We start from the raw sequence: 27,564 nt of genomic DNA, 5'->3' as shown, positions 1-27,564 counted from the left end.
TTTAATTTTATTTCAGAATATTATGGGGGTACAAACATTTTGGTTACATAAATTGCTTTTGTACCATTTTAAAGTTATAAGTGTGCCCCCAGCATGCATTGTACCCATTAGGTGTGGATTTACCCATCACCTCCTCCTCCCCCCTTCCACCTGCTTGATTTCTGATGAGTGTTATTACCTTATGTGCATATAAATGTCAATCAATTAGTTTCAATTTTATGATGAGTACATGTGGTGTTTGTTTTTCCATTCTTGTGATACTTCACTTAGAATGGTCTCCAGTTCCATGTCTATCGATACATGATTGGATTAATAAAATGTGGTATATGTACACCTTTGCTTTCTGATGGTTCCGTGTACACAGATTATTTCATGCACAAAATTATTTAAAAATTGTGTAAAATTACCTTTAGATAATGAGTATAAGGTATATGTAAAACGTACATAAATTGCATGTTTAGACTTGGGTCTCATCTACAGGATAGCTCATTATATTCAAAATTCCAAAAATATCAAATAAATTTCACATTTACACTTAGGTTTCATCCTCAAGATATCTCATTATATGTATGTAAATATTCCAAAATTCAAAAAAATATCCAAAATCCAAACCATTTTTGGTCCTAAGCATTTTGGATAAGGGATACTCAACGTGTATTAGTTATATTAATTATCTCATAAAATAAACCTTCCCAGGTATGATTACACATTCATAAAAAATGAAAGAAACCCAAAACTTCTATGAAGTAATCTTTACTTCTGGCTGAAACTACTACCCCAATATCCATTTTCTTACTTCTTCCTTTAAATAACAGAACTTCCTAAATGTTAGCCTACCAGGTGGCCACCTAGGGCAATAAACTACACTTTTCAGCCTCACTTGCAGCTAAGTGTCTACAGTGAATTAGGGTCAGACCTATGGGATGTGAAAGAAAGTGATCTGTATAACGTGTGGTACATTAAGTTAAACTTGCCCTGGGTACTCTTTTTATATCTTTCTCTGGCCTGGAAATGGAAACGACTGGAGTAGCCCATTAGACAAGAAATAGAAGCCTTGGATGGAATGTGACAGGGCGTATCCTACCCAACAGGCTGGCTTCCCTAATGACCATGTGCAGCAGAGAAACCTATTTTTACCAGTATGCTCACAAACGACTGTAGAAAAACAAACTTCTATTTTATATACGCCTTCTGTTTTTGGATCTTCCTTATACCTGCCTAACTTTTTATCTATACCATATATATATATAGATGTTTTGCATGTATATATATTTACAAAAAGTGTGATGACCACTAATTAATAAATTCATTCATTCATTCATTTAACAAATACTGATTTATTATGTGTCAAACATTGTGCTAGACAAATGTGATTCAATGACTACTATTACAGAGGGAGTATAATACAAAGACACAGCTCTTAAGAGCATATTTATATGATTAAAAGGTATAAATCAATATATAATTAAAAGCTGAAATATCCAGTATGGAAAAATACCACTTTTTATTGAGTACAAGATGTCATCATTTTTTTATGTACCACCAAGAAATAAAAAATACTGCCAATTAAAGCAGAACACACCACTAACTATAAGACAGATTTCAAATTTGGAGATATGAAAATAGGAAAATTGTGTTTTGGGCATAAATTAAATATGGTACGTACAATGGTAGTGCAAGATGGTTTGATATCAATAATAGGTAAAGTCTTCTGTGAAAGATGAATATTGTATTTGGAATACAATAAGGAACAAGAAATGCATTTTAAAAACTAGACTTTTAGTTTTTACATGTACAAAATGACTCAGTTGCTTTTGTCTTTCCAGCATCCTTGGCTTCCTACTCTTCTGGATTTTTCTTTGGCAAATCAAGCCTACTCCACTGTTAATCCCTAGGGTCCAGGAGCGACTCCCCAACTCCCATGATCCCGGCCTTGCCAGAGTATTCAGAGTCACCTGGATCATCCTTGGGATGTTTCCTGAACACCTCTAATAAGAGGTATCTTAATTTTTACCCCCAATGGCCACTGCTGTAGGAACCATGTAAGCCTTGAGCTTCTGGAGCCATCTGTGCCTCTTAAGAATGAGAAGAAATAAGAAGAAAGGTAGGGGAAGAAGTAGGCTAAATCCCAATAACACCATTTTAGCCTCTGAATTTTGCTATACGTGAAACCACATTTACCCTCCTATCTAACAGACTTGGATCTAACAGTAAATACGGATAGTGAATCTTATCATTCCCATTAGCTACAGAACACAAATGGTATGGCTGGCAGGAGCATGTCGAGTAAGCTGGACAAATGACTAAAGAAGTGAAAATGTATATACTTCCTTAGTGCTAATTAAAAATCCTTAACATAATACGTAAAGAAAAAAAATTTATGTGAGAAATCATATTGTTATATGCTACCAGTTTTCCCTGCTGTAATTCTTAATATACATTCCCAAATCAGAACGTAGTACACTCAGGTCATCTTTCCAAATAATAAGCAAACAGCTTTATCATAAGGACTATTAAAATATTAACATCTATATTAATATTCAGAATAATAATCTGGAAAGATTTCACATTATTACTAGGGTCGTCTATTCTCGGACATAAATGATTCAACTATCCAACTGTAAACAGCTGAATCCGGGCAAGTTTACAGGAACAATTTAACTGGCTTACAGTTCAAATTTCAGTACTGTGTGTTTTCTTCACTTGTATTATAATCAAATTTAAAAGACTGTCTAAGTAATTTTGGGTGCTATCCCAAATTCTAATAAAGGCAGTCTATGCACATCTGTGCAATTCTGATAAATTAATATTTCATTAGCTTGAAGAAACAGAACATAATACAACTCCCACATTGGGTATTTGATCAGCATTTTCAAAGGGTTAAACGTACATTCCTGGGAAGGAAAAATCCTTGTCAGTGACTCTAATTATGACTTTTTATTTATTTGGGGAGAAGTAGGCTTTTTACTTTGTCTACCCAATAAAGCTTTTTGATTTTGTGTTCTTATAGATATGAAATAAAGTAAACCATACTCTCCAAGATAAGCACTTCAGAACATTTTGTGGTTATTTCCAAAGCAATTTTCCTGGTCACATTTCTGAGTCTGTCTCTTAAAGATTACTCTGTTGATCCATAGTGAGATGCTGTAGAAACTGCATGGCTAAGAATATGAACTCAGAAATTAAACCTCTTGGAAATAAATTTCAGCTCCACTGTTTGCTAGGTATGTGGTCTTGGGCAAGTCTTCACATCTTTGGAGACCTCAACTTACACATATAGTCTTTATCTCACAAGACTGTTAGCAGAAACAAATGAGACAGTGTACTCAGCACAATGCCTGACATACAATAAATGCACAAAAAACACAGGTCAACATTATCATGGTGGTCCTTACATGAGGTCTGTAAGAACACAGCATTTTGTAAGACTTTACTATTCCTCATGGGACCATGTGCCCTGAGTTTACTGCAGCACAGACACAATGGCCTTTGTGCTATTTCCCAAGCTTATCAACGTGTGCAAGGTGGTTCTCCCTTCCTGGAATGCTTCTCCTAGACCTCGTGGCTTTCTCCCTCACTGCATTTAGTCTCTGCTGAAATGTCACCTCTTCAGAGAGGGCGTGCATGAGCACCTTATCTAAAATAGCACCCCACCTCACAGTCTCTATCCTTCTCACCCTGCTTGCTTCTTCCTGAGAGCATTCCCAGTACTTGTATTCCACACTCTTTTGCATACTTTTTTGTTTGCTCTCCAGAATTTAAGCTTAATAAGGTGGGGACCTTCTCTACCTTGTCCACTGCTCTATCTTCAGCATCTAGAAGAGCACCTGGCCCATAATAGGTGCTCACTGATCATCATTTGAATACATAATTGAATAGTATCAATAATCAGTCTCACAGACAACTGATATTTTAAACAAAGCAATTTTCCATTAAGTTGTTCATTTAAATACAAAAAATATGAAATTGACTAAAGAAAGATGTGTTGCCAATAAAATGAATAAAGATTGATTGAAATGAAAAGTGTGAGGGCTAACAAGGAAGACCAAAGTGGGCCCATCAAGACACAATCTGTTCAATACAGTGGGTTTTCCGCATACGAATTTGCAAAAGTGCTTGTGGCACCTAAGTTTCTTGAGAGATTTATTTTTTGGCCACAAAACAACTGAGATTATTTTTATTTATTACATTAAAAAATATAATCATTGCTTACGTATACAGAGATACAAATGAAAATCACTGAGTCACTAATATAAACTATATAAATTATAAGCCAGAATCAAATACAACATTAAAATAGCAAATTTCACTAAATATGATTTGACTATATCTATCTATCTACCTACCTATATATGTCTACCTATCTAACTGTCTAAAATGGTTAGAGCCATGTAGGCTAATTTTAGATATTTTGTGGAAAACAGACTAGTGAGAAAAAAATTAGAGATGATACTAGATCAGGAAACTAGAGGTGATCAATAATTTTAATAAGTTGGTTTATTTCTTTCCATTTTATAGCTATTTTGCATACATATGTATATTTACATATATTCTATATAATTTTATACTCTTTTGCATTTAAATAAAACAATCGTATGTCTAAGTTGTTATAAAATCATCATAATCATCTTTTTTCTTTTTTTCTTTTTTAGAGACAAGGTCTTGCTCTGTTGCCCAGGTGGGGTGCAGTGGCATGATCCAAGCTCACTGCAGCCTTGAACTTTGTGGCTCAAGTGATCCTCCCAACTCAGTCCCCTGAGTAGCTAGGACCACAGGCATGCTCCACCAAAACTGGCTATTTTTTTTTCTCCTTAGAGACATGGTCTCACTATGTTGCCCAGGCTGATCTCAAATTCCTGGGCTTAGATGATCCTCCTGCCATGGCCTCCCAAACTGCTGCTACTACAGGTGTGAGCCACCATGTTTGGCCTATATTCATCATTTTATGGTCAAATTTACATAATGACTTACTAAGCTCTTCATCAATTTAAGCAGTCTCCATTTTTTTCTCTCATAAACAAGTCCATAATGAATATCTTTGCACATAAAATTTTGATCTATTCTCATTTCTCACTGAAAAATGATCTGTCAGGGTCTATAACAATTTTAAGGCCCTGAAAATATTTTATACTGTACCTTTGCTGACATAGGCAATATTTTTCTTAATTTGGATAATTTAATAGGTTTGTAAAAAAGATATCTTGTTGTTTTGACTACCAGGCATATTCTCTATAATTATGTGCAATGATGCCCTAAGGTAGGTACTAAATGCCCATTATAATTTTATAATTCTAGACAGCAGTGCACAGAGCATATAATGACATGAATGTTTGGAAAGCATGTTTTGTATCAAGAGTTTTAAACATGTGTATATCTGCTGCCCTAGCCATTCCACTTTTGATAACCAAGCCTCAGGATATAACCCAATAAAAGATGGGGGATTTAAGGCCAAAGATGTTGACAGAAGTGAAAGCTTGAACCACAATAATGCTCTGTGGTTTCAATATTCTTGGCTGTGATTGCTGGGACCCAGCTTTTTTTCTGGGTTTGTGGGATATTTGCTTTCCACCTTTTATGAATTATATTTGCATGTTCTTTCCTCCAGCTACCTAACACACTGAGTTACACAAGTTGTGATCTTGCAGCTAAAGCTAATATTGTTGGGAAAATAATAGCTTTGGTATTACCAATAAATAAATCAATGAAGTTAGAATGCATTTTCTTTTTTCTATGGAGTAGGAATCCTGCTTCTCTAAATTATTTCTTTAAAATTCTACCACCATTTTATTCACAAACTATTTAAAAATATCTATTAAGAAAACAATGTACATTCTAGTGTTTCCATGATACATTGCATAAATGACCAAGTTTGAGTCAGAAAATGATTATATTTGAGATATTTTTGAGTAGGATGTCACATATACATATTTTATCATTTTGACCAAGTATTTAACAGAACAATGAGCACATGGCTATTATCCAACAATTACAAAGAATGTAACTAATAATTACTGTTTATTGAATAATTATAAAGCAATGTGATTTAATATATCACATTTGAAAAATAGATAACTATTATAAATTAAATAAGAATTATAAGTACTGTCATTTAATCATTACAAAGAAAGTAATAGGTATTTATAAATAATACTGTATGACTAATTGCAATCTGTAAAGGTAAGTTTCCTAAACCCTCATTATTTCCTTTACAAATAAGTGTGGAGCAAACATATTTAAGGTTATTTACAAAGAAGACATACACTTGAAATTAACTTCATATTTCCTACTCTTTAAAGTTTGGGCCAACATCTTATGTAGCTTAAAATTTGATATGTATGTATAAATATATGATAGCCATATATATAATTATGTATATCAATATACTGCTAATGTAGGAGCAGTATGTAAAATATATGCATTATTACTGTGAATTTTCAAAAGATTTAAAAACAATTGTTACAATTTATAAATACAATTTCTAATATTTAAGATGTCACTGAGCCCCTCTCAAGTTTATAGTTACTATTAATATATAGTTACTGGATATAAATATTATATATAGTTAAATATAGTTGCTATAATAATGTAACAGATATTACTCTAGAAAGAAACAAATTCTAAAGAAAAATAGACATTATTTGTATTACCTGAAAGTATGTGAATTGTGAATGATAAAGATCTGGATATACATGAAGAGTAGTTCCAATTACGAGTAGTAGCTCAAATTTGTGGAGAGATGAGCTAATATATCCAGTAAACCCCAAACACCATATCTTCAGAAGTGCTTCCAAATCAAAAAGTACTGTAAAAGCCACCTAGAGAAACAAAGAGACATTGAAATTGGCATCTAAGACTATAATTTATTTCAAATTACTTCATATATTTGTCAGCAAATGAATTTTAGCTACTATCACGTAAACTGAGGAACCCCATAAGGTCAAGGATGACATTTTATTTTATAATTTTGAGACAAGAGCATAGTAGACCAAAGATATCTTAAACAATTGGAAAAACATGTTAAAATTCTGAATTTGCATGAGTGGTATTATTTCTTTATTATCCACTGTTTGATATTACTTATTATACAAGCCATTGCTATTTAGAGAATTTCTGTATACACAGAAGGACTGCATTTTTTTGTATAAGTTGCATTTTCTAAAGATAATGTTTCTAGAATGTACATGGTATGTTATAAAACAATGACTTACATATTACTAATCATAATTAAATTAAAGTAAAAAAGTTAAAATATCATTTATTCTTCTATGCTTTGCAACACACGACGAGAGAAATTGTAATTCTAGACCAAGCAATTTGTGTGTGCCTACATATGCACACATAAATTAATATATTACTATATTATTAATAAAATTAATAATCAGTATTACTATATTAATACATTCATGCAAACTTTTAATCTCTCGCATACATTCTGCAAATTTACTATTACAAATCCAATATTATAAAATATACATATAACGATAGCATGTTGTTTTCCTTTACCTGTCCTACGAACAAGAATTCTCATTTTTTAAAGAAGGTTGCAACTGGACTTAAAATGTGCAATACAAGGTTAACTTCTAATTAAAGACCACATGGGTGACTGTTTGGATTAGTCATCATAGAACCCTGTGTATCGCACATGATCCATTGGAGGCAGGAAGAAAGGAGAGTGTGCTTCTTTTTTTCTAGGCTAATATGGAATACCAGAAAGGGTTTTCTTCCACTCACACTTGGAAAATGAAGGGAAAAATGAAGTTTTAATAATGGCACTTTAAGGAATGAAACACTGGAAGCAATGCTAATGGCCAATTTAGATGTGAGAAGGAAATTCGCATCATTTCTCAAATCTATCATTTCTGTACATTCTAGGTGCTTTTCAATTTTAATTGACGTTTCCCTTGTCAAAATGTAAGAAAATGTACATTTTAACTTTGAAATAATCTTACATACACACGAAAGTTAATAAACTCCCTTGCCCCCCTTTCTCGGGTGTTTCATGTTCACATTCCCTCCTCAGTCTCCTCCACCCTCATCCACGTCTATGCACCCACACAAAAGGGCCGGCACTCACACGCCACTCCGCAATTTGCTTTTCTCATTCACTGACAATCACGGATGTCCCTGTGGATTAAGGGATTTAGTTCCTACTTACTCTTTTTTTCATCAGCTGCATAATTTCCCAGAGTGTTCAACATTGATTTAACTCAACATTTTCCCTAGCAATTCATTGGCAGGTACTTGCAGGAATCATCAGGAAAGATGGTGAAGCATTTTGCTACTTCAAAACCAAGTCTACGCTGACTGTCCTTCCTCAATATCAGTATTTACTGAGGTTTCTATAGCTATTAATAGATTTCCAAACTTGGCATTGCTGGTGCAAAGACAGGTGTGTGTGTGTCTTACATTTTAGAAAATATTAAAGAGATTACTTTCAAAATATTATAATAGATCATTTGCCTTCCAGCAATGTAGGAAAGTTTTCCTTGTCTCAAATTTATACCCAGTACCAGTGTAGTCAAACTTATTGATTGTTGCTCACCTGTTCATATGTGTATTGATCATTTAGATTTAATTTTTGTTTAAAGTCATTAAATTTTACTGCTTATAACATTGGCAATATTCTATGGTCTTATTTTGCCTTTCTTATCAGATTTGGGGGTTGTTGATATTGAGGACATTAATCTTTGTCTGCTCTATGTACTGCAAACATTTTTTCCCTAGTTCATAGGGAAAAAAAAGTTTTTAACTTTGGTGGTGTTAGCTCTACAAATATAAAATTTCCATGATTATACGTGTCTACCTTCAATTTTATGGTATTTACATTTTACATACAAAATAGGACTTTCAGAGGATTAATATCTAGCCTACATATATGGGAACACTATGTTGTTCTATTATTTGGACTATATTCTATGTTCTTTAATGATAATTTTCCATATAGATATAGATATCTATACCTATATCTATTGATCAATAATATATATAATACATTTTTTTTACCATTTCTACCTAGTTATTTCCAGTTGAGAGAAAAGCTATTGATTTCTCTATATTGATTTTCTATACCAGCTTTACTAGATTATTCTAATAATTCTAGTATTTTTAATAAAATCTCCTAGGTTTTATAGAAATATGCACATTTCTTCTAGAAATAAAATAAGGTTATTTCCTTTTCAAGATTTATTTTTGGAGTCAATCATATTAATACATTAGCTATAATGGTACAGTTGTATAGTAGTTACTAAATAACAAAGTGGTAATAATAGAAATCCGTAATTTGCTTCTTATTTTCAATGAAAGTTTCTTCAACATTCACATATAATGGTTGCAGTGGGTCTTGGTAATTAATTTCTACCAAGTTTAGAGACTTTCCTTCTCTAATTATTCTACTTTGAGGGATTTAACCTTCAATTCTTTGAAGCAATAAAATATATCACAAGAGCCCTTGATGTTAACTATTTGTTTATTCCCAGAAAAGACTCTGGATTATAATGCTAACCTGTTGAATTTTATTAGGTAATATATTCATTTATAAGTTTTGCAGATATCGTTATACATGAACTTGGCCAATAATTTTACTTGTATACCATCATTTTGTTTTGGTTAATGCTTTAGCAATTATATTATAGGGTTCTCTGTCTTTTGTATGATCTATAATTTTTCAAATAAAATAAGGATTAGCAGATCTTTGAAAGTAGGTCAAATCCACCAGGAGAACAACACGGGTACAGTCCTTTCTGTAATGGTTGAGCAAGGCTTTCCAATGTTGTTCTGATTAGGTTTCTTACTTCATCCTTCAATTTGGCAGTTTATATTTTGCCAGTAAATCATGAATTTCCTCTGGATTTTTAAGAGCTGCAACTAGAGTACATTTTTCCCAGAAAGAATTGGATGCTCAAATCTGTTCCCCCTTGAGATCAACTTCTTGGCTGATGGTGATTCTGAGGTTCACTTCCATGTGAGGGCAGGCTGTCTCACACAGTTTCAGCAGAGATAATATTTTGATCACCCGGGGATCAAGGTCAAGGCTTGATGGTTTCCTCATCATTGAGGGATGGGCTTTTCCTTCTTTCATTGAGGTACAGACCCTGTACGTCCTGATGCTATCTGGGTCTCTCTTCTGACTCGTCATTTTGTGCAGACCTGTGGGCTCTTCTATCCTGGCCATATCCCTCAAAATTGCAGGTTCTGGTAACAGGAATATGCCAATGCGCTCAGGGCACTGGGCCCCATCTGGGATTCTGGTCTCACGTCATACTTAATTTTTGGCCTTGAGAATGTTTTTTACTTTTTTTTGCACATTCTGCTGAACATTTAAAATATTTTAATATTTTAGGTGTTTTATAGAGATGATTTTCAGCCAACTTTTGGGGATACATCATATGTGTTTCCTATAAGGGGTTCAGGATTTGATTTTGTGTTTGAACATAATTGGATTTTCTGGTTTTTGGTAGGAAAATTCAACCTGCTCCCATTTAATGTACCAAAGTTATACTTGGTCTTATATTTCCTGTTTATTGTATGTCATTGCTATTTCATATTTTAACCTTCTATATCTTTCATCACTTGGTCAAATACTTGTTAATTTTCCCCCCATTGTTAAGATGGACATTCTACTTGCTTTTCTAATCCCCTAGTTTAATTCTCAAGGGTTATAAATTAACCTATACTTTTTAAAAATTATTGTTTCAATATTGGTTTTCTGGCTTACTTATCTCTCATACTCCTGCCAATCTGTACTTCTACCATCCCACTGTCCATCGATATCACACTCCTTCCTAAATTCTGGTTTTGATGAAATAGTTTACACATTGGATAATAGTTTCTTGCAATGTAATTATCTGTCTTTTTCTTTAGGATCTCTATTTGACATATTAATTATCATCTCCCATTTACATCTAATGCCCATCACTTTTCTCTTTTTTAATCTTCCTTTATCTGGTCACCTGGATTATGATTTACTTATCTTATGATGACTACACTTTGAAGTAGTTTCCTTATATCAAGGGTTGTATGATCTTGTAGTCCTTTCATATATAAAATGCATTTTAAACACTGACAGATGAGTGTCTTGGTGGTGCACAGATTCTTGAGTTGCAGTTCTTTTCTTCCAGTGGTCTTCACATATTGGTTCACTGCCTTCCACTTTCCAATATTGTGAGTGAATCATCCAATGGACAATATTATATTTTTGCAGGTGACTTAGCCTGTTTAGGGGCTGAAGGAGGGTTTTTCTTTATGTCTGCAACCAAGGAAGAGCACTGGGATAAGCCTAGGAATGTTTGTTTTTTTCACTTAATCTCTCTGAGATTTAGTGAGCCCTTTCAATCTGTATAAAGTTTAGGAAAATGTTCTTCTCTTGTTTATTATAACTTTTCTTCTAACTGTTCCTTTTCCCCTTCAGGAACTCTTATTATTCAAACCTGAGTGGCTAGTTTGTGTCACCTTCCCCCATGATTTCTGCCATTTCTTTGAGTTATTTATTCCCACTTCATCTCCCATACTAATAATTAGCTCTCAGCAATGACACTGCCCTTTTTCAATTCATTTTTGAAATGTTTAGTCAAAGTTTCAGAAGGTTTATGTTGTGCCCTAATTACTTCTCCCTGAGACGTTAAAACAACAATAGCAACACCACCTATGTCAACAACAAACTACTAACTCTTCTATTAGTTCCACTTGCTTGGGGAAACCCCCACACTATAGGTTTGCCTTGGATTTCTGAGTTTCCGCCTCAGTTTCTGAGTCCCTTTGTGTGAGAAAAGTTTTTCTATGCTTCATCACAGCTATATGTTTTAGATGTCATTGTTGCTGTTAGTCTTTTATGCATGAGCAGTGGCAAAAGAGGGGTAGTAGAGAGCACCATGGCTTTTGGTGCTAAAAGACTTAAATAACCACAGCCTCTTTGCTGAGCACGAGGAGGTGGCTTTTGGTGACAGGAATTCCCAGGGGCTAGTGATCCCCTACCTGGAATAAGCCAACTTCCAGTGAGGTTTCCTTCTTGGTCCATTGAGACCAGAGGGAGTGTGTGGGCTTCCCCTGGACCACAGGCAGGAGCAAGTCCTATCCCTCTGCAGGGGATGAGCTTTCTGCCCCAGAGCAGCAGCCCCTGCAGACCAGAGGACTCAAGTCATTGCTGCAAGTGCTAGCAAGAGGCCATTGCTTTCCAGCACTGGCTTCTTAGTCTTGGCCCTGCAATAAGACCTGTGCCTGCTTCATCCCTTAGATATACAGGGGAAACTCAGATGGGTCATGAAGGTCCCACCCACATGCCTGATCTGGCTGCTATACCAGGAAACGAGGCAGTAATAGGTACCCACATCATCTCTCTCTTCACCTGTATTTTCGGGCTAGTCTTTCACTCCAAAAAAGAGGGGTGATCCATTTCAAAGTTGCCTGTTTTTTTTAAAAAAAGTAGAACACTACTAATAAATGCCTGAAATATATCCCAACAGACTTTATCTAATGATATATACATACAATTAATCACTTTACTAACTGTAGTTATCATAAAAAAGACAGATGGAATGATCTGTTTAAATGGTCATAATTCATAGTAAAATATGCAGCTGGATCCATTTGCATTATTATTTGATCATCGGGGAACTGTATAAAAGGCATGAAAAGGATTTAGCTAACTATGATGTGATCATATTAAAATACCTACATTCTCATTGATTTTCCTACTAGAATTCTTGATTCTAGATTCTCCTGGGATCAAATACCTTGCTTTTAACGTGATTTGTTAATTTGTACAAGGCAGCACTCTAGCTCTCTGAAAACCAGTATTAACTCTGAAGTGATAACATTTTATGGAAGACAATATACATAAAAATATGTCTAACTTGCTTGAAACTATTAGTTATCCTGAAATAGGGGAGCACTGTGTCAGTATTTAAAGGAGGAGATTAGGAAAATTAAGTTAGTTTAGATGATCACCATTGATTTCAATGTAGGCTATGGGGGCTTCATGTAAGATTTCAATTCAGAGGAACATAATAGTTCAGAAGAACCAGTTCAGGTAGAAGCAGTAAGAAGGCAAGCTTTAGTAACCAGTGCTCCATGGGCAGCTCTAGATTATTTCAGTGGACAGGGAGGAACTTGCCAGGGACATGTTGTTAGCCGTATAAAAGGGAGGAGGCAACTGGGTTGTCTGCAGACCCTAATTACCTGGAGGACTTTCAAAAATCAACTGAGCAAGGGTCCAGTCTCGGGCTTCTGCAAATCCCAGGCAGTCAGCAGGCAGTCTGCGGAAGGGTGGACCCCCACTCATCCCGCTGAGCTGGAAGCCCTCCTTCGCCTTTGCCCCTCAACCTGCAGCCCCGCCACACCGAGAAGGTCTCACTGGGACCTCTCCTCTATTTCGTATCTACTGTGCATTCCATAATTCGGGAATACTTACAAGTTAAAACTTATCTTTTTAAGAGTTACAATAAAATAAATGAGATTACAAGATTAAAATATTATAAGACAAAGCTCACATGAAACTCAGTTCAGATAATGCCATTCTCTTAAATGAAATTCAGATTCAATAATGTGAAAAAACTATTACTTGCATCATTTGAGAGGTGTCTATAAATCCCCTACTCTTACTCTATAATGTACCATCAGTTTTCTAAATAGCTAGAGAGCAAACTTTTGAGATAGATGAATAGTCCAGACTGTCATTATTGTATTTTTTTTCCTAACAAGATACTGTTGAAATTCTTTAGAAACATACAAAAAAGTGACTGTCAGAAGAAACTTGCCTAATTTAAGTTTTCCAGAAAATGAAATTAAATTTAATAATGTCAAAGACTGCTGCTATGGCAAGATTGGTTACTTTCTTAATCTGGTCATTTCTTGTGATTAATGAACTCAGATATGGGTGTCAGATTTTGTTGGAACTAAAATAAATGGCTCTTTTACTTAATTTCATTTTAACAAATATCATAAAGCCAAATGACTTCAGAGGCACAGAGAAATTACTTTTCTAGAAAAAAAATGACTTCCTACAAGATGGCAAAATGAGTCCATGCTTTTCTAAAACCCTTCTGCTTTGAACACATTTTAATTATGGAAAAAACAGGAAAGAGACATTATGGAGTTTTAAACAAGGTAAACCTCTTTGTTGAGCAGAAATTCAACAGAGACACACGCTGCATTAAGAAGCAGGCAATGTTGGACCGAAATGTTTCCTAAAGGATTTAAGACAAGAATCTTCATGGCTTAAAGATACGGGCTGGGACGGATTTTCCCTGCGAAGGGAAGAACGATGAGACCTGCTACCTGGGGTGAAGACTTTATGGGAAGCTGCAGGCCTCAGGAGGTGTGAGGACATATGATCAGCCCACATGAAGTGTCAGACAAAGCTCCTTGATAGAGCTGTGACAAGACATGTGGCATGTCCAATATCAAGGATCCAGGAATCCCCAAATGACATTAAAAAACATGGCTCTGCACGGGGGGGCCCAGGATCAAGGTAAAGGCAACTATAATGGCATGAAGAAGAGTAGACGTGGTAACAGAGGGAGGCTGAGAAAGAAACATTGAAATCCCCCAAACAAAATGAGGCGGCATGCCAAAATTTTAAAAACATGAAGAAATCTCATAAAAAAGACAACAGAATTTTGATATCCAGAATATGAATTCACTCTAGATAAGACTGATTTTTTTAAAGAACTTTCATAGAAGTTTAAGATGACCAAAATGATAAATGAATAGGAGAAAACAATAAAGAGCAGAAATTAAAACATAACAAAGAAATAAAGGGAATCAGTAACACAAAATATTGGGAACAAACAAATCATTTTAGAGTAGAGATTGTTAATATCAACCAAACTAAAGCTGGTTCACTGAAACAAAAACAAAGAATTTGGCTGGCTTTTGTTCTAGGTTTCCTGGTTGTCAGTTTGCACGTTGTTACACATCCCTGTGCTGAGAGGGCGAAGTGTGCTGACTCTGTGGAGCTTCCGCATTTGGGACCCCCTGCCCAATACCTTGCCCTGCCTTTCTCTTCTTTTGGCTATCTCCAATGTATATCCTTTTTGCTGAAATAAAAATGCAATCATAAATATAGTACTTCCTTGGTTTCTCATGAGTCATTCTAGCAAATTATCAAACTTGGAAAGGCTAGTGGGAACCCTTGAATTTCTAGCCTGTTGGCATATGTAAGGGAGCCCTTGGAAACCACCAGGCTTGCTCCAGTGTCTCAAGCCAGGGCAGTCTTGTAGGGGACCGGGTCCCCAACCTGTGAAGTCGGGCCCAACTCTAGGTAATTAGCATGAGAAGTCATTGACTTATATAAAAAAAGAAAGTTATAAATGAACGATATTGGTAGCAAAAAAACCTCCAGATGCAGTAGGGATTGTAAAAATCCTGAGAGCAGATTATGTAAAAGTGAAACATTAGCTAAAATTAATAACTCAATAAATAGCAATAAATAAACCATAAAGTCAATAAACCATAAAAATTACAAAGCATTATTGGAAAACTAATTTAAGAAAAGCTGAGTAACCTGAATAGAGAAGTCTTTAACATTAATTAAATCTCATTAATAAAACTGGTTAAATTTTCACCATGTAGAGCAGACATGGCAAGGCCAAGAACAGGTAAAACAAATCTGAAGAATACCAATATCAGGGAGCTTGCCCTAAGAGATATAAAGGTTTATTATAAAGGATAGCATGGATGACAATATTTTATCAGCTAAAGCTTAGACATCTAGACACACAGACCAAGGTGTCTAGAAACAGAATTATGCACATGTGTAAGCCTGACACATGGCAGAGGTGGCCCTATAGATGTGAGGAAAGGGTGAACTTTTCAACGAATCTTAGAAGGACAATGTTTACATATGGGAAAAAATCGGACTCCTTATCTCATTCCAAACGTATGAAATGGAAAAAGATCACAAGTTTAAAATGCTTAGATTTTAATAGAGGAGAATGTCTTTGATGACTCTGATGTAGATAAAACTCAAAAAGCACCAAGCCAGAAATTAAAGAGCACTAAATCTTACAAGATTAAAACTAATTACTTGTAAAACTACAGCAAATAACAGTTCAAAGACAAGCTGCAGGCTGGGAGATGTCTGCACTGCCTGTTACCATATAACTGAAAAACAATTAGGGTCCAGAGCAAACACGTAAATTCATAGAGGAGGAAACCCAGAACCAAAAGAATATGAAAAAAAGTCAAACCTCTATCAAAAAAAATATGTATTTAAACTCTTGAACACACAAAAAATTTTAGCATTAAGTAGAGCTGCTCATATGTCCTGGTAGAAATATAAATTGATATAACCACTTTGAAGTGCAATTTAGCAATATCTAGTGAATTTGAATTTGATCATATCTTACAATCTAGCAATTAAAAGTCCAGGCATATGTTGAAGACAATTGAACTTTCCACTGCCATTATATTAATATACAGGATAAATAAACATATACCAATGTGAATTTATTTCCCAAATATAATGATGTGTGAAAGAGAAAATCGCATATTGATACTTTATACTGTTATAAAACATGCATTGAGATGATGTACATTAGAGAGAAGAATGAGATCCAGGAGTGGTACACAGAGAACTTCTACTCATGATGTTTTATTTCTGAATGAACAAGCTGAACTAAACATGAAAAATTATTCATTTTTTACAAGCTGGGCAGTGGACATGCAAATATTGATCATACCATTTTCTCTACATGCTGAATTTATGAAATACTTGATAATTAAGAAGGAAGTAAAAAAAGAAAAGTCACAGATTTTCAAAGTATAGGAACTTCAAATAAAAGGAAAACTAAAGAAAGAACTGTATGAAAAAATCTGGCAAAATAAACATATTAACACAGTAAGGCTAATGGTTGCTTTTGACATCCTAGGCACCTGACATAAATCTAATCCTGCCCAAATCTTATTAATGCAAGATTAATTTAGTCTTTGTACCTTTTTACTTGGCCAATAATCCCTTTTAGAAACAATACTAATTCCCTCAAACCATAAGTCCTCATAAAGATCTAGCGCCTTCAGCAGACTGTGACTCATCCCCTTTGACAAGACAACTTAATGAATATTTTATTTCTCTACTGCAACAGAGAATGATTTTTATATCTATTAGAAACATAGATTTGATAACTAAAATTGTTCATATAGGTGTGATGCATTGAGACAAATACTGACTTGGGAATTGTTCTTAGTTTCTTACTCTAGATGCACTAAAATTTCCTTGATAAATCACTTAATTCCTATAAACTTTAGACCTAAACCTCATCCAGGATTATACCAGATAATTTCTTAAGATTCTCATAGAATTACAACTCATAAAGGTAAAAAGAAGTCTCTGGAGTCACAAATCTATGGCCATGTGGTTTTTTTTACTTTATTTGCTCTGATTTCCCATCACCAAACACAACTGACATGTACAGAAGGGTAGTAGGTACTCCTTCCTTTCTGCTCTGTCTTTGTAAATAGAATAAGATGAAGAATCTTATGTTCATGGCAAATCTCTGCAGGGAGATTGTGAATGTATTTGAAAGAAATACTTAGTGTGGGACACCAAGAAGGCTCAAGTAACAGTGACTGATGACTAATGTACTTTCTGAGGAACTTAGATCCTCTTAATTAAGCAGGGCCTTTTGTTTTGGTGAGCAAAGAGCAAGTGGGAAATGCAAGTCCGGGTGTGGGTGGAGTGGAATTGCTATGTGCAGGTGGAAAGGGGACAGCTTGCCTGTCTGGATGACAAGTTGGAGTGGACTGGGAAGGAGGTAAAGACAGACTTGGAAGAAAGGGGAGCTTTAGTTAATTTACTGTGGGGTATGTAGCACAGAGATGCACATTAAAACTTCACACCAGGAGCTAGAATAGGGCTCAGCTCCCTCTTCAGGTAGGTCCAGAGGAAACCAGAGAACCTGGGGATAAAGTTAGCAGGACAAACAGAACTAACTTTGGGCAATGAAACAGTTGGCTCCTCTGTTAGGATGGCTTGCTTCCTTGTTTTATCTCTAGTATCAGTTTGTGAGTTTCTTAAAAGATAAATTTTATTAATATTGTTAATGTGTGCATAACAATGCACAGTGTTGACAAATTTTCTTAAATGTACGGCCTAATAAGTATATATATACTTGTATATATTCATAAAAATAAGAAGAAAATTATTGTTCAAATTTTACCATTTATTATTAAGAGCACAAGCATGTACATTTTAAAATGTAATTGTTCATTGTAAAATATAATTTTATGTGCCATAATAATATATTCTCTTAGATCAAAACAAAAAATTAAAAATCTTACAGATGAAGATCAATCTTTACATTTTTATGTTTTTGCATAGGCTAGAAAGTAAAGACAAATTTTCCTGTTTTTTAAGTAATTCTAAATTTAGGTTAATTAATCCAAAGTAACAAAACAAGCCCCCAGCTTCACAACAGAAGCTAAGCAGCTTAATTTATTCTTAAAGAATGGTTTTTAGACTTTGAGTTGACTCCTAATGAGTATAGTGGTTTATTTTAGATTTCCTAAATAATTTATTCTAGAATATGTAGAAAATTACTTCTTTAAAAGCTCATGACCTGTTGTGATCTATTTTAAAAATAAACTTTCCAGAATATTACATAATGCTATTGCCTTAATTACTGGATCATTATAATCCACAAATTTAAACTGCTTTTATTATAGCTGTTTTGAGGGTTAAAGTGAGACAATGAATTTCTTTAAAGTACTTGGTATACAATAGGCCCTCAAAAAAATGGTAACTATTATTGGAACTATTGTAATTATTACATATTAATATGTTTGTATTTAACACATGAGAATGTTAGTTGACCATGCTCTCTATTTCTATTGCTTAAACCAAAATCCAGCCCACAGCTTATTTTTGTAAATAAAGATTTGTTGAAAAACAACCATACTGAGATCACCCTCATTTTTGCACAGCAATGACAGAACTGAGGCAGAGAAAGATGGTCCACAAGCCTAAAATGTTTACTCTCTGGCTCTTGAAGAAAAAGTTTGTTGATCCTGGCCTACAATCAATGCCATCTTTATAAACTTTATAAAAAGAGAGTATATTAAAAGGTAAGTTAAAATGAAATGATTTATCCATGCTCCTTTGAAACTGATCACTTTGGCGAATGTATAAGTTTCTGACACAAAGAGAAATAACAATGTAAGTCGAATAAAAACCACACTATTTTGGGAAACTCAAACACCCGAAATTAATCAATGAAGTGGAACAAATTCTGAATGCTTAAGTAGTTCAAGAATAAACTGATGTGGTCTAGAAGGTTAAGTGAACTAAAAATCATCACTACCTAGTTTATTTATTTATTTTCTTTCCAGGATTTCAAAGAGTCAGTTATTTAGTTAGTTAATTTATTTATCACTTTATTGAGGAATGATTGACATGTTAAAAGCTGTATTTATGTAACATGTCAACTTAATGAGTTTGGGAATAAGAATACACCTGTGAAACCATTGCCATCAATGTCACAGACATATCCATCACCTTCCAAAGTCTCCTCCTGCCTCCTCTAGTATTATTTGGTGATGTAAAAACACTTAACATAAGATCTACCCTCTTGGAAAGTTTTAAGTATATAATACATGGTCAGCTATAGGCACTATGCTGTGTATTAGATCTCCAAAACTTATCTCACTACATGGTTTATTAAAACCAAATTTACTTTTAGCAGTTTGGGAAAGGGACAATTATTGAACACATAATATATACTGGATTCTACCATACAATCCTGTCTCTCTGTTGTTGAGGTTGCTTTTATTTTTAATACTATACGCAAAAAAAAAAAAAAAAAAAAAAATGGCAAGGATTTATCAGCTACCCCTGGACTCTACCAGTGCACTGAAAGAGCAATCAGTGAATTCTATAGTGTTAGCTTACTTGACATTTTGTTGGAATTTCTTACAGTATGATGATAAATCATCTAACATACATGAACACATTAGGAAAGAGGCCAATTTTGTATGTGAAAAAATTAGATAAAATTTACTGAAGAATTCCCTTCCTTTTTGTTCCCAGTATAGATGGCCTATTCATTTGTTCTACAGCATTGGTTTAGTATGTCCAAGCGCCCCCTTTGGGCTGGGCTGCAAAAGCAGTATGAATGTGATTTCTAATGTGAGATACACCTTACCCACCCCTCCCAGAGAGATTAGCATAATCCCAATCACCTGAGTTCATTTCTGTTTGTATTCCCAGCATATTTGTCACCAGCCTTTAACCTCTGACTCTAATACTCTTGTATAATTCTTCCACCTCACCTATCTTCCCACTTCTCTCTACCCAGAACCTTTAACTAATTCCTCTACATTCTCCATCTCCCTTCACAGAATCTGCTTTCTATCCATGTGCTTCAACTGATTCTTTTCCAAAAGCATGAGTTCCCCCCACAGCCCTTTCCAGAAGGGTCTATTCAAGCTCTGATGTACCATATAGCACAATGAGAGGACAAGGAAGAGATGCCCCATTCATTACTATCTGACATTCCTTTGAGATGTATTCAGTGAGGTTAAAACACTCCCTTACCCACTCCCCTGGGGTCACCTCCTGCCAGTCTGTCCATCAGTCACTCTTCACGTGCCCCTTGACTTTGCTCCCCTGCTCCACCCTTCTCTCTAAGAACTGGCCTCATCCATGTGAAGAGTCAGCCAGCACCTTAGCTTCGACAGTCCTTTCCATTTTTGCCTTGACTCCAACAATATGTTTAAGCCACCCACATCCATATGACATCCTAGATTTTGTACTTCATTACTCAGAACTACTCTGAAATTGTAAAATCCTGGATCCCACTCTAATCACAACCTTACCTTCTAGCTCTCTCATTCCATCATTTCAACCATATCTGTTCTTTGACCATATGGATAGCTTTAACCCTTCCCTTTTGCTCTTTCATTCTCCTCTCAGTTTCTATTCTTTTTATATGCAGCCTAGACCACAAGGTTATTATTCCAACTACTCTCCCAGTTGCCCATATTCCTTTATTCCTTTTTTTTTTTTCTCAGATCCACCAGCCTAAAAACAACTCTAAAGCTGGATTGTTTTAAACACTGCCTTTTCCCTTTCTTCTACATGGCCTAAAAAGTCACATATCTGTCTAAATTGGTATCATCATACATTTGTAAATCCAGCTGGACATTTAGTGTTGCATGTGCTGGATCTTTAATTAGCTTTTTTGCTTACTCCACAGTACCTTTTCCCTCTTCTCTTTCTACTCAAGCTTTCCATGCTCTGTCTCAGCATCAGACTGGATGCAGTCCGTGTTTCCCACTTCACAGGAACACAGGAATCACTCAATGGGGACTCCTTCAATGTCTTATCCCTGTGTCAGAAATCCATCTGCAAATATTACTATCGGTCCAGGTTTCTGTTTGCTTTTAATAACAACCCATTCTTTGTGTGCTGGATTTTCAGCAAAATTATACCTATTTTTTAGGTGTTGGGCTGGATGTAATTTCTTCGTGAGTCCTTGTCATTAGTTCTCTACAGCATAACAATCTTCTTGTTTGCTGTGTATTCTTCTTGCTGGACTGCAAGCTCCACATACCAGGTCGCTATTAGGCAAGTGTAGTGTCACAGAGACTGTACTTCACTAAAAAGTTAGTATTAATCACGTTTTGTTCCAGGCAATAAACCTCCATGAAGAGAGGAATTCGTAAGTGACTACCTAAAAGTTTTCCACAGAGATGTTTATACCCAATAGGTATATGTAATCAATTCTTTTTCAGACAAGTTTGTGTGTGGGTAGACTGAATCTTAATTAATTAATCAAATCCACTTATAAATGCACTGAAAGAATTCTGGGTATCTAAGAGAACTCAATTATGTGGCAAATTGATATTTTATGGGGAAAATGCTTTTGTAATAAATATAATCAAATTGTGATTTTATTGTCTTTTAAGTTTAATTTTTTACGTACCAAGTTTATTGAAGTATAGCACAGCTGTATATGAATATACTTCACTTACATAATGAATGAGTTTCTATATGTCAATCAATTTTTTCATAAATATATAACTACTGAATTCTAAGATAAATTTTATATATAATTTTTTCATATTGAAATAAACAGTAGTTTCGGGAAATCATTAAAAATATTAAGAATCAAATATTAATAACATTATACAATCAATCAGAAATACTATTGCAAAACTCTCATAGGGTATGTAGGATGCTAGAGAGAAGCTTACCTAATTGTTAATCCTACCTACTTCTGATTTGTAATCTTTATTGCAGGCTTTTAACACCTGTTCCTAACTGCAGTAATTATTAGATTAGCTCTCTAAATTTCCCTCCAGCCCCCTTCTAGGTATTGTTGAGCTGACTTGCTTATTTACAATCTTCTGAATCAGTGCTTGATTACACTTAGTAGGAAACAAGCTAATGCAACATGAGAAAGAGAGAGAAAATAAGAGGTAGATAGGAAAAAGCAAGATCACAAGACTAAGACCCAGGGAAAAAGGGTTACCTTGGCAACGTGACATACTGTGAGGAAGATTACTTAGGCCCATGGTGACAGGAAATGAATCAGGCAACCCAGTGACCAGAGGAAACACTTAAGCAGCAGACGATTCAGTTTTCGTGGAAGTCAAGTCATTAATAAACCAATTAATTTTCACATCTATAAAAGACACCATCCCAGGTTCACCTTTACAGTGAAAAGTGATCAGCACTCCACTGAGCTGCTCACCTCTGCAAGGTAGAACTCGTCGTACTGCCTTCGGAAGTTCTCTCCTTTGTAGTAGTTGCTGGCAGCTACTATCACATCCACGGTCACCATGCTCAGGATGAACATGTGGAAAACGGACGACCGCATCATTTTCTGAGGAGGCAAAACAGATAAACGCTTAACAAAGAAATAAACCTCATGAGTAAATTTAATTAGACCCTGGTCAACAGTGCCTTTGTGATATGCTGCTTTGCAAAAACCGGGCTTCAAAGTAACTTACTCAATGTCCCTTGTTGCTGAAGCGCGTGAGCAAAGAAATCTTTCTTGTAGGCAGCTAAAAATGTCTGAGACTTTTGGTTAAAAATGGAATTATATTTCATTTTTATTTGTGTATAGCTTGCACCTTAATTTTTATTGGCTGGCTGTGTGGAGCAATGATTTTTTAAAAAACTCATCAGACGAAACAAGTATCGTTTTATTCTGTGTTGAGAGAAAACTACTGTGGATGAAAACATTTTAGAGATGATCATACAACTGCCAAAGTGGGGGAAAACCTAGGATTTATTATTTTTTTACTCATCACTTCCATAAATATTTGTTGAACATTATACTACAGCTAGTAACAACTGTCATCTATATTGTACTAGATGCATTGTTCTAGGTGCTTTACATAAATTAACTCATAAAAACCCTAGGAAGTTATTCTAATTTTATAGATAAGGAAATTAAGCCTCACAGAAGTTAAATAACTTTCCTACTGTCACACAGGTATTGAAGATGGACCCAGTATTTGAACCCAAGTCTGGTCCAAGTCTACTGCCTACACTGAGATGGAAATAATTAAGCATTAAAATAATGAATATTATTATAATAGCTACCATATATTGAGTGCATACTGTGTTCCAGGCCATATTATATCCATGTTATTTGAACTCTTTTAATCTTCACCACAGCCCTACATGGTGGGATATATTACTCTCATTTCACAGAGAGTTCAGAGACTGTCATTTTCCAAGGTCACGCAGCAAGGACACAGTAGAACCCGGCTCTGTACCCAAGTCTATTTAAAGTCTATTCTGGAGCCCAATGCCCACTGTGGGGTAGGGAATATCTAAATGGAGAGAGTAAGGCTGCAGGTTCTGGGCAACAGGAGCAGAGAGAATCTGACATATTGAAACGAACTGAGCCACTGACAACAAGCCACTGAGCCACAAAATCCCTTGGTGCCAACTGCTCAGGGACTGGCACCAATACATATCTCCTTTCCTACGTCCCCTTTCTCTCTACTCATGGACATACTTCCTCACTGGTTGATCCGACCTGAGAATTCTTCAGTCTTTGCAACTACATGAGCCCAACTAACTAAAGCACAGCCTGAAAATGGGATGAGAGAACAAGGACAGCACTGCCTGTCTCGATGCATCTACATTATGTGTCTCACGGGGTCTTCCTTACCCTGGAGTCCTCAATAACAGCAAGGGCTCTGGGCCCAACTGCCTGGAGCTGAAACCCCACCACTTACCAGCTTCGTGGCCCTGGGCAAGTTACTTAAGTCTCTCTGTGCCTCAGTTTTCTCATCAGTAAAGTGGAGATAAAGATACCTACTCCAAAAGGTCATCAATTTGAAAGAAGTCAGTATTTGTAAAGTGCTTGGAACAGTGACTGCACCTTACAACCATTCTATAAAGGTTTGTAGTAAAAATAAATTGCAGTTCTGTGAATCAAGCATTTTTCCGTTCAAGAATTAGAAAATAATTGCCCAAGGGCAAAGAATTAATTATGTTGCATATCACACTAGGTCCAGAACCAAATGAGATAAACGTAAGCGATAAGGGTCAAATAATTTGAGAATTTGTCAGAGCCATTTGGAAAACAGATTTTTAGTAAGGCTTCCTGTCACCATGACTATTGATGCATTCTTATAGCCATTGCCTTTGACTTTATTTTATAGGCAATACAAAATCAAATTCCAGAACTGCCAATCAACATGTTGACATGCACATATATTCACTCGCAGGAACTACTGACCTTCATAACTTAGATAAGCAAATCTGTTGGCAAGTTCCTATTCTCATTAGAATTTTTACTGTTATTTAGTCCTTTTTGCATTGTGAGAGTTAAATTCCATAACTATTATTCCTTTTCCATATTCTTTTCAACATAATGTTCTGCTAAAAACATTTCAACTGATTTCCATTTCATCTGCATGACAGAAAAGCCACAACTTTCTCTTTCTATTTTCCTTAGCTGTGGATTTATGTCTTAAGTAAACTGTTATTACTGGAAGGGCCAAACAAAGCTTTTAGCCATGGCTGTCAAAAAACTTTTAAATTGGTTTTGTAACTGTCACAGCTTCACTTTGGTGCTGTCATTATAATTAGGTTGTTTTTTGTCTGAATGTCTACGTGTCCCTGTTGGTGCAGAGTCATTAAAATAATCACTTACAATGGATTTTGATATACTATAATCATCATTGCTTGGCTGACTTTCTCCAAAGTAATAACTTTCAAATATTAAATAAAAATTAAGGTGATAAGTATGTGCAGTAGCTAAATTTAAATATTAAAATCAGTAACTCCAGCTTTAAATGAGACCTAGCGGCATGGACCACTTCAACTAGGTTCAATTCAGCCGATGTTTGGAACTGGTATTGGCTTCCTTAACGTAAAAGACCTGTTGACATTACGTTTATGCTCATGCTTATATCTATAGGACAGTCCAAATTTTCACCCTTCAATTTTTATTTTCTAATAAAAATTAATATAAAGGAAAATGTTAAATTTGAATCAGTACTGTAAAATATTATATAATGAGGTTTTCTATGATTGCATTATTTAATATGGATGTAAAATCTATCTACCTATTTATAAAGACAGATGCACACATACATATATATTTGTGTGTGTAATGTATATGCACACATACATATATATTTGTGTACATATATATGTACATATACACATGTATGTGTGTATTTTATTTATATATATTTTATATAAGGTTCTTCATTTAATTTTTTAAAGTTCCCTCCATTGCAATGTCATTTTGGTTTGCATCTCTAAAAAATAAGACAAGTTTTGGATTTGTCATTAGCTTGGCATTGATTCAAAAGCTACTTATTCGTATATGTGACAGTTGGTATTACCAAAATACAAAGAGACTATAATAGAATCATCCCCAAGGCAGCAGTATCTGTCAAGAATGCTTTACAGCCTTGCTAATCAAAGTGTGGTCTCTGGACCAGAAGCATCTTGGAAGCTTATTGGAAACTCAGGAGCTCAGGTTCCATCCAAGATCTATCAAGTCAGAATCTGTATCTTTAATATGGTCCCAGGTGATTCAAGTACATATTAAAGTTTGAGAAGCACCGTTATAGAAAATACTCCTTAGTAGTAGGCTAAATTGGGTGACCTATAAAATTATTTGCAACTTCACAATTTCGTGATTTTGAAAGTCTGTAATGACTAAAATAGAATATAACAAATACTGGCTGTATATATGGTAATAATATATTAGATTACACCAACACAAAAATGGCTGCCAACCTTCCCACCACCATCACCCAACTCCAAGACCAAAAATCAACTAAGTCCTATCGTTTGTTCTGAGAACATGTATGTAATGGATTATAACTGCCTGGCTTTATAAATGACGAGATTTCTTTCTGTCTGTGTACTATCGATGGATTGCCTGTGAAGTGTATCACAGTCTGATTTAATGCTTATTCGACAATAAAAGTGTTTTCTTTCTTTCAAAAAAAAATCAATGAAAACAGTTTGGCTTCATAAAGACAAAAGGACAAAAGCATGTGTTAGCTTTTCAACCATTTGGGGGCATTATGAACACAGTATTACAGACTCTTTCATAAAGTGAAGGAATTCAAGTGGACTGGAAAAGGCAAAGAAACTGTTTCTTTCCTAGAGTCTCCAAAAATAATGCAGTCTTGCTGATGCCTTGCTTTTAGTCTAGTAAAAACCCATTTAGGACCTGTGACAGCAGAACTGCGAGATAATAAATTTGTGTTGTTTGAAGTCACTAAGTTTATGGTAACTTGTTACAGCAGCAATAGGAAACTAATACAGCACCGTCAGTGATTTTTGACAGACACCAGCTCAAATCTTCTCCTTAAAACATGATTGTAAACGAGTTCCTAGTGCAAAAAAATTCTACCTAACCAGAGGGTTACACACAGGTGACTTGCCATTAGAGGTCTCTGTAAAGTGTGTTACTACAAATACAAAATTCAAGACAGCAAACAAAGCTTTCATCTTGCTTTGTGTCAGAAAGTGAGATAAAACAACTGGACTGGAACAATGGTCCTGAGTCCAACCTCAAGGCAAAAAAGCAAGCAAGAAAGGTCACTTTTACTTATGAATACATTAATTCTCAATGCTACTGTGAAAGGAAAGCTCTCAAGAGACTGTGAAGTCTACACCAAACATGGGTAGGGCTCCTCATGCAATTAAAATGGACAGCAACATGACATATTATCAAAATACAAGCTGATGTTTCTTTGAGTACTTGGTGTGTGCCATGCTTCATTCCAAGCATATTGCATGCTGATGTAATAGCACCATTTAATTCTCAACAACCTGTGGGACTGAGGTGCTTTTGCATCCTCTTTTACATATGGAGAAAAAGGCTTAGACAATATAAGCAGATTTCTAAGCTCACAGAGTTAGGAAGCAGTCTTAGATGTTCTGATTCCAAAGCAGGTGCTCTCTTGCCTTCTATTAGGCAGTCAAAATTCATCTGATACTGCTCTGTATATTAAAAAAAAAATGAGAAGAAGCTTCCTAACCAAGAGTTTGTGGTTGAAGAGAAGGTATAAGTACATGAACCCTGTATTTGAAAACTGATGATAATCAGTTCTTTACAGAAAAGTATAAGATTCTCATGG

At 35.1% G+C, this 27,564-nt stretch overlaps 1 protein-coding gene across 2 annotated transcripts in view; it reads right to left on the bottom strand.

Annotated features, from left to right (window-relative positions):
* Positions 1 to 27,564, bottom strand: part of NALCN (sodium leak channel, non-selective) — a 323,837-nt gene that overhangs the window by 154,292 nt on the left and 141,981 nt on the right. For both annotated transcript variants that reach the window (XM_076009294.1, XM_076009295.1), the window contains exons 11-12: positions 22,686 to 22,817; positions 6,648 to 6,815 (exon numbers count right to left, since the gene is read on the bottom strand). In XM_076009294.1, the coding sequence (XP_075865409.1) occupies positions 6,648 to 6,815; positions 22,686 to 22,817 (300 nt within the window). The remainder of the gene's footprint in view (positions 1 to 6,647; positions 6,816 to 22,685; positions 22,818 to 27,564) is intronic.

Source organism: Microcebus murinus, chromosome 13, assembly GCF_040939455.1.
Source record: "Microcebus murinus isolate Inina chromosome 13, M.murinus_Inina_mat1.0, whole genome shotgun sequence".
NCBI lineage: Eukaryota > Metazoa > Chordata > Mammalia > Primates > Cheirogaleidae > Microcebus > Microcebus murinus.
Note: the sequence above shows the minus strand (reverse complement) of the source record. Positions and strands in the feature narration are given on the sequence as shown.